Here is a 15,334-nt window from a genome sequence, read left to right as displayed (position 1 = left end):
GTATACTCCATACATCCGATACTGGTAAACTTTGTCAATGCCCTGGAAAGGACATAAGACTTATCCAAGGTGTAAGTATACCTATCGCTGATTATCATGCCAGTCTAAATCCAGTGAACTGACAAATCAGGAAATTAAACTTTTGAACATATAATCATGATTATATTCTACTGTGCTAACAACACTATGATCATGAATAAATACATATGTTCTGGACCTAATAGAATATATAATCATGAAATAAATCATGTGAACCATGCAACATAAAATGATTTCTGATCTTTATTAATTAGTAAATCTGATTATATTGAAATGAGTTTTATTTAGGGCACAAAACCCAACAGAGGAAGCCATAGATTTTCAATCAAAAGTTGAAAATCAAATATGAGGAAGCAAGCAGTTGGTAAACAAAAATTAAGTATAATATATAATCATACTAAAAGAGTGCTCACTTTAAAGGTAATAATTCTAGCTAGTCTGCTAGTTATCCACTTCTTGTTTTCTCTCTATATATATGCTAATAAAAATATACATGTTATATATTAAAATGTTACATTTTGTGTGTAAATCAGAGTTAGGATACTGTGAAAGTGGTCTCAATTTTTTATCTCAACACAAAAAGTGAATATACAATAGAGAAACATAGGAACCTAACTAGAGGATTAGTTAAAAGTCACAGAATCAGTAACTAACTAGCTAAATGAACATCAAACTTTTTAGGTAGTACAAAACAGAGTAGTCAAACACCATTAAATTAGATAAAAAAAACTAACCTTAACATCTTGGAACAACCTTCTACGATGGCCATGTGCAACAAAAGAAGCGACAACTTCTTGTATAGTACTCATCAAGTGGCTAGGATGAAACAAATAGGCACTTGGTGAGATAACTTTGTCAACCCACACTTTCACGAATTCAGGTCCAAGAGTAGTCCCATGAACCTCTATGTTCGGATCGCTAGAACACTAACGACCTTCAGCAACTATTTCATCCTTTCAGTCAAGCATGTTGCAAGCATTATTTGTTGGGTTTTGTGCCCTAAATAAAACTCATTTCAAATAATCAGATTTACTAATTAATAAAGATCAGAAATCATTATTTTATGTTGCATGATTCACATAATTTATTTCATGATTATGTTTAATGTATAAATTCTATTAAGTCCAGAACATATATAAATATATATATTTGTTCATGATTATAGTGTCGTCAGCATAGTAGAATATAATCATGATTATATGTTCAAAAGTTTAATTCCTGTGATTTGTCAGTTCACTGAATTTAGACTGACATGATAATCAGCGATAAGGTATACTTACACATTGGATAAGTGTTATGTCCTTTCCAGGGCATTGACAAAGTTTACCAGTATCGGATGTATGGAGTATACATTAGAAGGGACCGATATTGATCTTGGATAAGATATCATAAACTTACCATTATATCTTTCTAAGTCAATACCAATGGTTGATCTTAAGTCTATGGATTTTAATCCTGATATGGTTAGGCTCAGCTTAGTTGTATTATTTGTGTTCTTCAAGTTGTTTGTGGATGCTAACTTATATTTTTGGCGAATATTTACATCTTGAGAACATAGTTCAATCAAGTGGGAGCGCTAAATATAGATATGGAATCTATAGCCTCTATGAGTATTTAGAAGTGAAACGATGATTTCCTTCGAGCTTGGCTGAATATAGATAAATGATTAAGATCTCATTTCAATAATTATATTAGTTTACTGATATGTCATTTATAGGTAGCTAAGTGTTTTAAGGATAAAATACATTGAAGGGTAGAACGGTAAATTTGTCCCTATTCAGTGTAGATCATCTATAGAGGATCTTTGACTATTACGATTGTAACAATGGATAATCATAACGTATCTATATCGTGGTACATATAGAGCGTTCTACATAATTAAGAGTGTTATTCAATTCTAAATCTATAGTGGCGCAATGTGGAATTAATAAGTTGAGAATTTACTTGGTGAATTCCACATCTACTTATTGAAAGCTCGGTTATATAGGTCCATGGTCCCCTCACTAGTTGAGATAATACTGCTTGCATACTCAGTCAATTGATTTTAATTAGTCAATTATAATTCTAAAATTAGACTATGTCTTATTTAAAAATTTTCACTAAGCAAGGGCTTAATTATGTAGAAAAGAGGTTTTAGGGTCAATTTGTTAATTAAGAGACTTTGTATGGTCTAATTAATAAATTACATAAATGACAATTTTATTTGATAATTAATTATAATTATTAAATAAATAATTTTAGCATTTATAGGATTGAATTGGAAAATATGGTATTATTGAAAGAAGAATAAGTAGTTAAAAAAGTGGCAAAATTGTAACTAGAGATTGGTCCCTTTAAGTGGGCGGCCCTAGTGTTTATTTTGCCCAATATTTCATTCTTTTTTAATCCATATAATTCAGCCCTAAGCTCTAGTTGAAACACTATAAAAGGTACATGATGCTCTCATCTCATCCTCTTGTCAATTTAACTATTGCCTTCAACCTAGATGAGAGAGTTCCTTCCTTAGTAATTTCAAACCTCCTTCATTGTTCTTTACATTCAAAACCCTTAGTGAAAGAGTGCTATGCCCAGGCATAGCAAGTCAAGTACTCAATCGTAGTGAGTAAGACGGTGGTAACAAAACCCGAAGGAGAGAAAGAGATCTAGGTTCAGATCTTGATAATGTTCTGCGACAGAAAGGAATCAAGGGCTAGAAATCTTGAACAGAAGGAGTCATATTATTTCGCTGCAATCAATGTAAGATTTTCTTAAACCTTTATGTGTTTATTTCATTGTTTTAGAGAATTCATATTTAGGATGTTAATTCAACATACTTGTTAGTAAATCTAGATCATGGTAAAATATTCCCAACATTATTCACATCAGAAAGTTTACTGTTCTTTCCACGGACTACATTATTGTCAAGATGATTCCAAGAAGAGCTTGAAGGCTTTAACAATTTGAATAACTCAACTATTTGCTTCTTCATGCTACCTAGTTCTTTATTATAAGCTTCAATTTTATCTTGGAACATGTTAACAACAACTACTTTTGATTTTGATATCCCTCTTCCTTGGCCAATGTGATGACCAGATTTTGGTATATCAAATAACACTGTTATTGCATATTATTTGTAGTTTGAGAATTTGGGTTCTTAAGTATAATATCATTTAGTTGTCCCTACACATCCATTTATAAAGTTAAATACTAAGAGTAAAGTAAGTAGAAACATAAGAAAATTATGAACAATAAGTACTCACTAGTTTTTTAGAAGCTATTGAGTTGTATGGGTTTTTTGAAATGTATGGACTCTAGTTATTTTTATACCTTCATTTTATTTAGTCTGCATGTTACATAAAATATCATAGAGCAAGTTAAATAATGTAATTACATACATTTAAGCAATGCAATAAAAATATTATAATAGTTTATGAAATACCATATCATCAGTTGTTCGAGCATATCCTCTTCTACTTAAAATGTGTAGAATTGCTTTCTTTCTTCTATCTTGAAATTTAGCTCGTATAGCCTATTTAGAAGAGAATAAAGTAAAACAAACTATATCCGAAAAAAAAAGTTCAAAAGCTAGTTATAACAGACTAAAAAAATATTATCCCCTAAGAGAATGTTTTCAATTTACTAGCAAAAAGAATAGTGGTGACATAACTTACAGAACACTAATAGATATACAAGACTTGATAACTTAGAAATGCTAAGTATAAAATTCACCTGAAACTTAATATGTATATACAAAATATACAATTTTTATGTAACTAAATAAAGAGAAAAATAAATATATAAATAAATAAAGAGACAAATATATATGTACCATGTGTTTTTAACTCATTTTCTGTTTAATAAAAGTCTCCACTCTACATCGCTCTTGACAATCTGGTTTTAGTGCTTGTTGTTTATTATCAATTTTAGCATTGATAATATTTTTGACAAGTCTAAATTTTGAGGCTCTATAGATCAACCATTATTTGAAAGTATTTTTTTTCCCCAAATCACGATGTAAATCATATTTGGCCTATAATAAGATATAAATGTTAAAACTACACATAATATATTTAGGAAGTAAGTTATCTAAAATCAACGGTTACCTAAATAGAGGCCCAAAAAATATCTCTCGTCATTGGTGTCATTTTACTACAATTAGATAGAGTGTAAGGAACAATCTCCCTTACAAGAATACCAACAAAAGATGCAAATTGTACTGAATCATCACGAATTGGTTGCCCATTCACGTTCTAATTAATTTTTATCAAATGACCATTTCTTCCAGTAAGATTAGCTAGCATAGTTCTGCATCTAGCCTTCTTGGTGATCATCTCTAATTCTTCATCTGCACTACTATCCTGAGGTGTTGCATCCAACTGATTTTGAATTGCAACACTTGTATTTTGTAATCGAGCTGATTGTCTACACGTGTCTAACTTTTGTTGAGTCGCAATAGGAGAATCAGTTATACTTTAGTTGGTTGGAGCCTCTACTACTTCAAGAGAATCAATTAGAATCATGAGAATAACAAATGCTATTTTCTATTTTAAAAAATAATTCACTTTTGCTCATATTTTTTCTCCACTTTATCTCACATTATTTTCTCTCTCACCACTTTCTCTCTCATAATTTTATCACATTATTTTATTTCTCATCACTTTCTCTCTCTTATCATTTTTTCACATTATTTGCTATGCCATCATTTTCTCTCTCGCCACTTCCTCTTTCATCACTTTTCTTCTCGTCACTTTCTTTTTCATCACTTTCTCTCTCATCAAGGTTGGGGTTTGAGGTTAGGGTTCAGGTTCGGGTCTGGGTCTGGAGTTGGGATCGGTGTTTGGGTTTAATGCCAGGTTTCAAGTTCTGGTTTGGGTCTAGGGTTGGGATCGGGTCCATGTTCGATCTTGGGTTTGGGGTCGGAATATGGGTTTGTGTCTAGGGTCGAGGTTTGTGTTCGAGTTCAGGGGTGCTAAGGTCCAGGTCATAGGGTCGGGTTCAGGTCTTGGTGCAAATTTGGGGTTCAAGTCCGGGGTCAGAGTCGGGGTCAGGGTCTTGTTCATATTGGAGTCTCAAAGTATTGAAGTATTAATAAAATAGAATAATATTTTTAAAAAATATCAACCAAACACGATTTGTGTTTTGAAAATTTCTAAATTTGTTTTTTTTTTTTTGAAAAATGAGAAACATGAGCTTTTCATTTTCTTTTTTTCACTTTTTAATTTTGGCTGATGTACATTTTTGTAAATAAGATTTCTATAATTAAAATCTAGAGTATCGAACAAATTTCATTTAAAGCTACTAAGGCTAGCTGTGTGGTGAGGGAGGGGTAGGAAAAAGGGAGAGGTCATGAGTTCGAACTTAGGACTTTGAGCTTATTAAGTTATTAAGGGCTCGTTTGGAACGCCCTATTAGGTCGTATTGTATTGTATTGTATTGAATTGTATTTTATGCAATATTTTTATGTAAAACTATATGTGGTATTAACTTTTATAGACACCTAAATATATAATATTTTAGTATAAATTAAAGTTTAACATAGTATTATATAAAAATATGATATATAATCCAATTCAATATAATACAATACAATACGACCTAATACGGCCTTCTAAACGAGCCATAAATGATTGTAAAATACCATTACGCTCTACTCAAAAAAAAAAAAAAAAAAAAAAACACAAGGCAGAGGCATACACCACAATTTACCAACTCGTCAGTCACTGAAACCTAAGAAGAACAATATTGGCGGTTAGTGTAGGAGCAGCGTAACAGAGCAGAGTCTTCGCGTACCATAATATTCTTCACTCTCCTTCAGTTTCAGCGAGGAGAGCTAGCTATTGCGCCTACTGGGTTCTCCTTTTTTCTTCTTCTCACAGATGCTTAAACCATCCCCCGTTTCTCCCTCTATCCCATAATTAAACCCTAATTTGTATCAATAAACCACTAAAATGGCGGAAGTAGAGGCAGGATCACGTACGGCGGGCTCATCAATCGGTGGTGGTGGAATGGTGGAGACGTCTCTGAAAGATAAGGGAAATGAGCATTTCAAAGCTGGGAATTATCTCAAAGCCGCTGCTCTCTACACCCAGGCCATCAAACAAGACCCTAATAACTCTGCCCTTTACAGGTTTTCTCTTTTTTTTTCTTTTCATTTCATACAAAAATTAAATACAAGCAAATTGGCTTAAGGGTTTGCTTATCGATTTATGCATAATCATATGGAGAGCTATTTCGTGTAATATATACGTAATACTCTGGGAGTTCTAGAGCTGTGTGGTGCTTTAGTTGTCATAAAAAGTTGATGGATTTTGATAACTTTTCAATTTAATTTTGTTATGGTTGATCGTGAAGCCATGTTTACATGCTTATTATTGGACAACTAATGAAAATCTTTATGTTCAAACAAAGATTGATGTCGCATTGTTAAGTTTCTATCAACTTTGCTTTTTCTAAATGGGCAGAAGTAATCCTTACAATTTGGATTCAGTTGAAGATTTAGGTATATGCATTCTCAGGATGAAGCCCTGATTGCTGGGTTTTTTCGATGTCGTTTATAATACACTGAAGTTTAGTGTCCATATACTTTTCTATATCTGTTTTGAACATGAGTAAGTTACCAAGAAAGAACCAAAACGAATTTTGGTTGGTGTTTCTATTTGAGGGTAAATATGACATTGAAATACCAAGTTTTGAGTTCATTTGGTTGGCAGTGTTTTCCCAACTTATAGGTTTAACTTTATCTCTATTTTAAGCTGTGAACATGGTTTATTCTTTCTCACTTGCTTTCTAATTGTTACTTATCAAATTGTTTCAAATTCTTAATATGTGCTGATGCACATTAATGTTTCGTTATTGACCAGCAACCGTGCTGCAGCATTTCTGCAATTGGTTAAGCTTAGTAAAGCACTTGCTGATGCTGAGACAGCAATTGCTTTGAGCCCAGAGTGGGAAAAGGTGGTTCATTTTATTCTTCCTTTTTCATCATTTTCAATGAATTTATTTGTGAGAGGATATTGGTTATTTTCTTGGGAGGAGAGCACATTGATCTTTTGTATCTCTTCCTAAAATATGCATTGTGATGCACCTCCAGGGATATTTCAGAAAAGGATGCATATTAGAGGCCATGGAGCGTTATGATGATGTATGACCAGAAGCTCTGTAAAATCTTTCTTACTCAAGTATTGTATAGAGCCTATTGTAGGAAGAGCTCATAAATTTTGTTTTCTATCACTGATAATTAACGTGTTCAGTGTTCATTTCTTGTAGGCTTTAGCTGCTTTCCATACTGCTCTGCAATTCAATCCAAAAAGTGCAGAAGTATCAAGAAAAATTAAAAGAATAACCCAGTTGGTGAAAGATAAAAAGCGAGCTCAAGAAGTAGAGAACTTGAAATCCAATATCAATATGGCAAAGCACTTGGAAAAACTAAAGACTGAAATGGTAACTATTCGTTGCTGTAAATCATGATAAATTATCTGTAGTCATCTATTATATTTTTCTTTTTCCAGACAATCTTTCTTGCCATTTTCTTTTGCTTCACATGTGACATGTATAAGTTTCATACTCTCAGGAACTATGTACTGTAACTTAAGTTTAATACTTGCTTAATGATCCTTTTGACACCCTTCCTTGATGGGGTTTGTCTTATCATTTATCTTTCTGTCATATTTATTAGTTGTGTTGCTTAAGCTTTCTCCATTGATTTTCAATGCTTTTAGTGGACGACTTGTGCTAAGATTGTTCCAAGCAATTTCTACAGGAAAGGAATTAACAGTCTTTCTCTTTGCAGTCTGATAAGTATGGGTCTGAGGAAGGTTGGGAAGAAATGTTCTCTTTTCTTGTTGAGACAATGGAAACAGCTGTAAAATGCTGGCATGAAAGCTCGAAGGTTGATCCTAGAGTATACTTTCTTCTTGATAAGGAGAAGACAGAGACTGATAAATATGCTCCAATGGTCAACATCGATAAGGTATCGCACTTTCTGTTAATTAGTGACATAAAGTACTGTTCTGCTTTTGTTAGGTGCGAGCCTCTTTTTGCTGACAACCTGAATTAGTAAATGCAACTTTAGCTTTTAACATTTGTCATCTTGCATTAATAAATGCTATTTTAGTTTGTAAAATTTATTTTCTAGCATGTAGCCATCATGTTTGGTTCTATTTTCTACAATTCTAACAAAACAGAAGATTCTTACCTTAAAATTTTCTTCATTGCACCAGGCCTTTGAATCACCCCATACACACAGCAACTGCTTTTTGTATCTCAGGCAGTATGCTGAGGATTCTTTCTCCAGAGCGGCATGCTTGGTCACCCCCAAAAGTATAATATCATATCCACAGGTAATTGTTTGCAATTTGATATGTTGTAAACTTTTTTTCTTCCCCATACATTCAACATGCTTGCTTGGCCTGTTGCTAATTTCGTCATCTAGAAGAACTATTTGGAAAATAATCAAACCTGAAATATGTGTTGATAGCGTGTTACCATGGTAAGGGTATTAACAATACTCCAAATACATTGAAATCCTTTAAAACAAGATATACTGAGGCAAAAACCTATCTATTTTTCAGCCAAACCTCAGTGAATGTAACATAAGAATATAAGATCTACATGGGCCTCATCTGGAACTAAATTTTAGTCTCTTGTAATACAAACTAGAAATATCAAGGACATGGAATATCCTAAACAATTACGATAATATCCATTCAACATACTCATATCACATTATACAACCTCCCACTGAGGAAGCCTAATTACTGTATTATCTATCACATATTAGAGGGTGTTTCGTTTGTTTAGATGAAGTGATTGATGAAGGTGCCTTGTGTTTCAGGTTTGGAAAGGTCAAGGACCACGGAAGTGGAGACATGGGCAGCAAGATGGTTTCTTTGTTCAATTTGAGACAGCTTTTCTGCGAAAGCTTTGGTTTGTCCCTAGTTCCAATGAACAGGGCCAGATGCTGTGCAGGTCTCTTCTTCATACATTAAATTATTAACGTTTGCAAGTAATGAGGGTTTATTGTTCTAGCAAATATAAAATTTTGTAAACAGATTATAATGGGTACGAACGCATTATTAACTCAAGTTCTTGCTTTTTAAAGGGACCCAGAGATCCTTGATATCGGTGCTCATGAAGTGCTTCCACGCCTATACAAGGAAAAGCGGTCCAGCTCTTAGATGTTTTCACTTGTTGACATTTCGTTGGGGAACTGCTGGAGAATATTTATCCACATAGAATAGACAGCATAGAGTGCTTGTATTTTCCTTTACTTCATATGCTAAGTTCTTTGGTGATGGTTACTATTGAGAACTTGCTTTTCAGTCATTCTGATGTATGCACTCAATTTTGAAGGTTTACTTTTTGGGAAGGAAAAATGGATTTCTGAGGCTTTTTTGAGTGATTTCATTTTCAGGACAATTCTTTTTTGTACGACTACTTTTGTGTATTGTGGTCACGAGGACAGCTTTGCCCCCAGGTTAAAGAAGAGACACATTTTGTGATATGCTTGCAAATGAAAATAGAAAACATTGAACTTGGTTTGCATAGAACTAGCTTCGTTTGTAATTGCGAAAAAGAACGTCTGCTTTAACAGAAATTTTTATTTCTAGTTGGACATATTACTGCATAGAAGGTAAGTGGGAACTCATTTAGATTCCCAGCAAACCAGCTTCCTTGAATTTAACTCTTGTGTAACTACATAATTTATAGGATTCCCACGTCTCAGAAGAGGTAAGAAACCCTTTGTTGACTCTATTAGTGTGTTAGAATGGGGCTTCTTCTAAATAGTTGATTAGGTTGCTTGCCTCTAGTAAAAGAAATATGATCTTTTTTCTTGCATAATGGGTCTAGACATTATCATCAGTTTGTCTTTTTGATTCCTCTGCTCCTACATTTGGCTTGCAGGTATGCAGCATGAAGTTACATGCTGCCACAGCCTCTCCCACAGTGAGATAGATCCATTCCTGACCAACGGCCTCGATGAATTTTGACTTGTCAAGCTTTTTGATCACTTCACTTCGCGGGTTTGCTAACACAAGCTAAATTGAAAGAATGAAAAAATTCTAGTCAGATACAAAATCTTTCCATGCAAAAGGAAGGTAAGTGAAGTGAAAGATTTAAGATAGGATAGGAGTATAAATTCTTACCTTATGACCCTTTCTCTCAGTATTTCTCTTGACCTCTTCAAGCATGCTAATCCCACTTGTATCGATGCTACCGACAGCTGTGATATGAATTATTATGATCAATTAAGGTTAAGAGTTCCATATAGGAGGAGCGGATTGACAGTAGTACTACTAGTACTTACAGCTGAGGTCTAGTATAACATAATGCAAACTTGTTTCCCCAGAGCATTTTAGTTTGTCTTCCTCTTCATATATCCACCTAGAGATTCTACAATGAAGAATATCATCGACCAAGATTAGTACTTAGTTATCTATTATCGAGTGGGGAAGTGTTTTACTTTAATTAAGTTTACTTCTATTTTTGAATATCTCTACCTTTCTCTTAAGTAGTTTGCATTGGCAAAGTAAATGGGTGCATCGATATGAAGAATGAGAACTCCAGGAACACTGTTGGCAATTGGGTATTGATCAGTGCTTCTGAAGATCATGGAGTTGGGAATGTTGCCAAGAACAGTCGTTCTTGGTCTAGCAATAAACAGAAGAACTCTCATAAACGAAATTGTGACCTGCATAAACCAACAAATAATCCCAATTCAGATTTCATTTTCAATCAGTTCAATTATTCATTGTTATAAGGAAGAGAATTGAGTTTGGTACTTACTGCAATGATCAGACCAATCTCGACACTGGCAAAGACCACACCCAGGTATGCTCCCATGCAGATGACAAAGTCGAGTTTGTCAATCTTCCAGAGGTGAATGGCAGATTCGTAGTCGATGAGGCTGATCATGGCGACAATGATAATGGCCGAAAGAACCACAAGTGGAGTGTAGTGGAACAGTGGTGTCAAGAACAAGAGAGTGATCATCACTGCCATGGCCATGACAATGTTGGAGACTGCTGTTTTACATCCAGCGTTAAAGTTCACAGCACTTCTAGAAAATGGCCCTGCAAAATCATTCATTATATTATTCTTCTATTCACTAAATTTATATTTATATATATATATATATATATTAGTATAATACTAATATATATCAAAGAAAATGTACCAGCGGTTAAGTAGCAAGAAGTACAAGAGCCTGCAATGTTCATCATCCCAAAAGCGATCATTTCTTTGTTCCCATCAATATGATAATTCTTGAATGTGGCAAAGCTTCTTCCTACTGCTACTCCTTCCTGCACATTTACATCTTCACATATTTACTCTTCTCTTTCACTTTATCATATTACAATATCCAATATCATAATGAATATTTTCAACCATTAATTAATCTTTGGTGTTCTGTGCATATTATTAAGGTTAACTTAGTTAAATGGGAGCATATGGCAACTGGCGAGCTATGCCTATTATCTAATGCGTAATTGGAGATTTGAGATTGAGACATAATTAATGGAATTAATAATATAATTAGTAATTATTACCGCAAGACCAATAATGCCAACGACAATTCCTGTTTTAATGGCTAATGTCAGATGTGGTGACCCAAAAGCCAGCTCAGACACTGTTAGTGGATTCAACCCTTTTTTCAGGTGTCCAATCTGCAAAGATACATATACACAAAAGCAAATTAGTTAATAAATTGATTTAACTTTTGGTTCATTCTCTTTTAATAATTGAGGTTTGTTGATCTATGCCATTTTTAAATATGAAAAATGTATATGCTGTAATGTATAACTTAGTTTGTGTTAGTACTCATTAATTATTATATATATGTTCTGCTACACAGATCAGACCTACATATGCACAAATAGCTATACCCCAAAATAGTAAATCCTTTTTTCTTTTTTAATTTATTAGTAGATTTTTTGTCAGCCAAAGTTGACACTACAAATAATATGTATAGTACTAGAATGACTAGATATATATTAGTTGGTCATGTCTTATTTAATGAATCTATTATGATAAAGAATATTATACGTTTGTTGGTCTACAACATGTGCAAAAGAGATGGGTGTATGATATTGTGTGTGTATATATTTATGTGTTTCTAATAATTTAGAGAGAGAGAGAGAGAGAGAGAGAGAGAGAGAGAGAGAGAGAGAGAGAGAGAGAGAGAGAGAGAGAGAGAGAGTTTTGCTTAATTACCACTTGAACGCCATGTTTCTCAGCATGGGTTAGATAGACAAGAAGACTCCCTAGAATCACAGATGTTAGAGGCGCCAAAGCGTTTATCCAAAAGAAGGCCTTTTTTCTCTTGCTCTGCCAAAGAAGTGCCAACAGCAAAGTCTTGATATTAAATATTTACCATACAAAAAATCAGTAAAAAGTTCTACTAAATTATTTAGATATTGTTCTCTCTTATAGATTGTTTTCTTGTTTGTTTCCTTTCTCAGTTGTATCAAATAAAATTAAAATTGCATGTTATGTATAGCCCACATTACCAAATAGTAACATGCACAAGAAAATACAATATATATTTATTGTACATATATGTTTATTTTTTCTTATTTTAAGAGCAAGATTTCACTTAAGCAACCTTATAAGCTACCAAAAAATAAAAAATAAATAAATTATTGAAATGGTTATTGTTCATATGTATATTATACATGCATGCATGTTATTATGCTATGTATCTATCGAGCAAGAAAAAAAAAATACAATCGTACATATAATCTTATGATTAACTATTACTTACAAGGTATTTTGTAACCATGAGAAAGAAAACGAAGCAGACTCCCAAAACACCACTCTCCCATCTCCACTGCAAATAATCACACAATTCACAAAATTTAACAGAACAAACAAAAATAAAAACTGTATTGATGATGACACGTATATAATATATTTATATATATAGATATATAGACCTGGTGTACTTGAGTGAAGATAGAGTGAACAACAGACATAATATCAGTCTCGTGAGTAAAATGAATGAGTCCAAGGACTCCTTTCAACTGCTGAAGGCAAACCACTGTGGCTGCTCCACTCATGAATCCCACTATTGTTGCGTGGGATAGAAAGTCCACCACAAACCCAAGTCTGCATATTTTAAATACATATATAATATATATATGTATTAATTTTAAGAGTACATATATACAGTATGTATGTATGTATGTATGTATATAATATTATGTTTGTTACCTTAAAAATCCTAAAGCAGACTGAAAAACACCAGCGAAGAAAGTAGCAGTGATAGCCAACTGAACGTAAAGCTTTGGGTCTTCGGTGGCACTAACTTCCTTCCCCAGCATCGACGCTATCAGAAGAGATCCAACAGCCACTGTTCCCACCGCCAAATCTCTAGATGTTCCCAACATCGCGTATATCAACGGCGGAACGAAGCTCGAATCTGTCCATATTACACACACACACACATATATATATATATATGCATACAATACTTAAATAACCAGTACAGTATAACTTTGTACCTATTTAGCTATTAAGCTTAAAATATATAGAATCCGCCATATTTTATTATGTTAAGTTAGCCACTTTTTTTACGATGTTCCATAGCGTCTTAATTATGACACTTTATTTTTAAAGTGCCTAATAATATTTAACAAGATCTGTTGCTAGTAATTTTATATTGAGTATATATATATATACTTACATAAGCCAAGAATAGGAGGTAAGTTGGCCAAATTAGCATAGCTGATTCCCTGAGGAACAGCTAGGCTGGCGATGGTGATGCCCGAGACGAGGTCAGCTTTGAAGAAGGAGAAAGTGTAGCGTGGAGCCCATTCTAGTATGGGAACAAAATACTGAAGACCCAACACTACTCGTCTCACCCATGACTTCTCGTTACTGAAGTGTCGAAAAGGGTCGTCAGGGAAGAATGTCTCTTTTAAACTCGATTTTAGTCCTTTCAAAAACGGCTTCGCCGGTGGTATTGCCACCTTATGAGGCCCATATTCGTAGTTTTCTCCCTTATTATCACCCCCCATTATATATATATAATAAATGAAAATGATGATTTATATATATAAATGTTTTTTTAAGAGTGATGAGAGAGCTAAATATATCTTTACTTAAGCTATGGCTTGCATGCTTTTTTGAGAGAAGAGAAATAAAAGAGGTGTTTGTGGTGCATGAGACTAATGGGAAAGAATAGCTTTATGTAAAGAGTGGAAGATCATCAATGGGGTGTGAATATGTATTTAGTGGAAGGTGGGACCCACGCGTTGAAATGTGCCTACGTGTCATGTCAACAAAGTCATTGACTATATACATGACTCATATAACTGTACATTGCATGCATTATATTCTCTGTATATTTGTTTCTATAGCTATAAAGAATCTGCCTAATGTCGAAAAATGGTAACATCAAATTAGGACACAAAAATGCAGCCTTTTAAATCAACTCTCTCGATCGATTGGTTATGTTATGTGTATATGTTGTGTTGAGACATATATGTGTGGGTTAGATTAGATACACATAGGGTAAGATATGGTGGTGACCTACCCCACGATAAGTGAGAATGTTTGTACAGAAGTGCACGTGGTTAGCTCTGATTGGCTGGAAAGTTACTTCGTTTGTATATAAATATAATTATATACTAACTAATTAAGGGGGTTGGGTCATAGTCGGCAGCAGATCTTCATTATTATTCTAGATAATTAGGGGGAATTTGGGGAATTCAGGGAGGTATATTGGATGGTATATTTATATTGAATGCTTGTTTGTTCGTTCTCTTCATATTAAAAAAAGTTTACAGATACTATGTATATACAAGTTGGATCGATGTTAGGTAGTTATATCTTTATATATTAAAAGTGTTTATCTAACAGTATTTTTTAGTTTAACAGAATATACTTAAAAATAAAAAGAATATTCTGTTAAATTTAACGATTAAGTTTGATCTCCCGTTAACAAATAAACCCAAAAAATTAAACAATCTTTTAAATATTAATAATCTCTTTTTAAATTAAAAAAATCATCTTAGCCACATATCTCTCTAACAAATTTATCTTGGGAGAATATTAATAATTTTTTTTTTTTTTTTAAAAAAGAAAAATCTTTATATATTAAAATTAACCTCACTTATCTAATGTTTTCTCTAGATAAGCATAGGAAGCAGAAATACCACTTCTATCTTTATGTGATTGCAGATATACCACTTTACAAATGGAGATGTTCATATAATATTAACACTTTACAGAATATTTATAGATATAAACTTACATTACAATGCTATCTTAAAAAAAGAACTAAATAGAATAATCTACTACTCCAATAATAAAT

The 15,334-nt window shown here is 33.3% G+C and overlaps 2 protein-coding genes across 2 annotated transcripts; one reads left to right on the top strand and one right to left on the bottom strand.

Moving 5' to 3' along the window:
- Positions 1 to 5,667: 5,667 nt before the first annotated feature.
- On the top strand, positions 5,668 to 9,566 carry LOC115722182 (uncharacterized). The gene is made up of 8 exons (XM_030651317.2): positions 5,668 to 6,145; positions 6,879 to 6,972; positions 7,109 to 7,159; positions 7,285 to 7,458; positions 7,808 to 7,987; positions 8,238 to 8,357; positions 8,852 to 8,985; positions 9,119 to 9,566. Exons 1-8 carry the CDS (start codon positions 5,967 to 5,969, stop codon positions 9,192 to 9,194), a joined length of 1,008 nt encoding a protein of 335 aa, XP_030507177.1. The 5' UTR covers positions 5,668 to 5,966; the 3' UTR covers positions 9,195 to 9,566.
- On the bottom strand, positions 9,552 to 14,206 carry LOC115722181 (sulfate transporter 3.1). Its single transcript, XM_030651316.2, has 12 exons — positions 13,703 to 14,206; positions 13,231 to 13,438; positions 12,954 to 13,125; positions 12,782 to 12,847; positions 12,232 to 12,345; positions 11,568 to 11,684; positions 11,195 to 11,321; positions 10,804 to 11,090; positions 10,518 to 10,708; positions 10,325 to 10,410; positions 10,164 to 10,240; positions 9,552 to 10,055 (listed from the first exon to the last, which is right to left on the bottom strand). Exons 1-12 carry the CDS (start codon positions 14,034 to 14,036, stop codon positions 9,864 to 9,866), a joined length of 1,971 nt encoding a protein of 656 aa, XP_030507176.1. The 5' UTR covers positions 14,037 to 14,206; the 3' UTR covers positions 9,552 to 9,863.
- Between the last annotated feature and the right edge of the window lie 1,128 nt (positions 14,207 to 15,334).

The sequence above is a fragment of the Cannabis sativa genome, chromosome 9, assembly GCF_029168945.1.
Source record: "Cannabis sativa cultivar Pink pepper isolate KNU-18-1 chromosome 9, ASM2916894v1, whole genome shotgun sequence".
Taxonomy (NCBI): domain Eukaryota; kingdom Viridiplantae; phylum Streptophyta; class Magnoliopsida; order Rosales; family Cannabaceae; genus Cannabis; species Cannabis sativa.
Note: the sequence above shows the minus strand (reverse complement) of the source record. Positions and strands in the feature narration are given on the sequence as shown.

Excerpts from the sequence above, each read along its gene's own strand:
- LOC115722181 (XM_030651316.2), bottom strand. The coding sequence starts at position 14,036 with ATGGGGGGTGATAATAAGGGAGAAAACTACGAATATGGGCCTCATAAG. Across the intron at positions 12,346-12,781 it reads TCATGGTTACAAAATACCTT|AGCAAGAGAAAAAAGGCCTT; the intron begins GTAAGTAATAGT and ends CTTCTTTGGCAG. Across the intron at positions 10,411-10,517 it reads GCAAACTACTTAAGAGAAAG|AATCTCTAGGTGGATATATG; the intron begins GTAGAGATATTC and ends TCTTCATTGTAG.
- LOC115722182 (XM_030651317.2), top strand. The coding sequence starts at position 5,967 with ATGGCGGAAGTAGAGGCAGGATCACGTACGGCGGGCTCATCAATCGGT. Across the intron at positions 6,973-7,108 it reads TGAGCCCAGAGTGGGAAAAG|GGATATTTCAGAAAAGGATG; the intron begins GTGGTTCATTTT and ends ATGCACCTCCAG. Across the intron at positions 7,459-7,807 it reads AAAAACTAAAGACTGAAATG|TCTGATAAGTATGGGTCTGA; the intron begins GTAACTATTCGT and ends TTCTCTTTGCAG.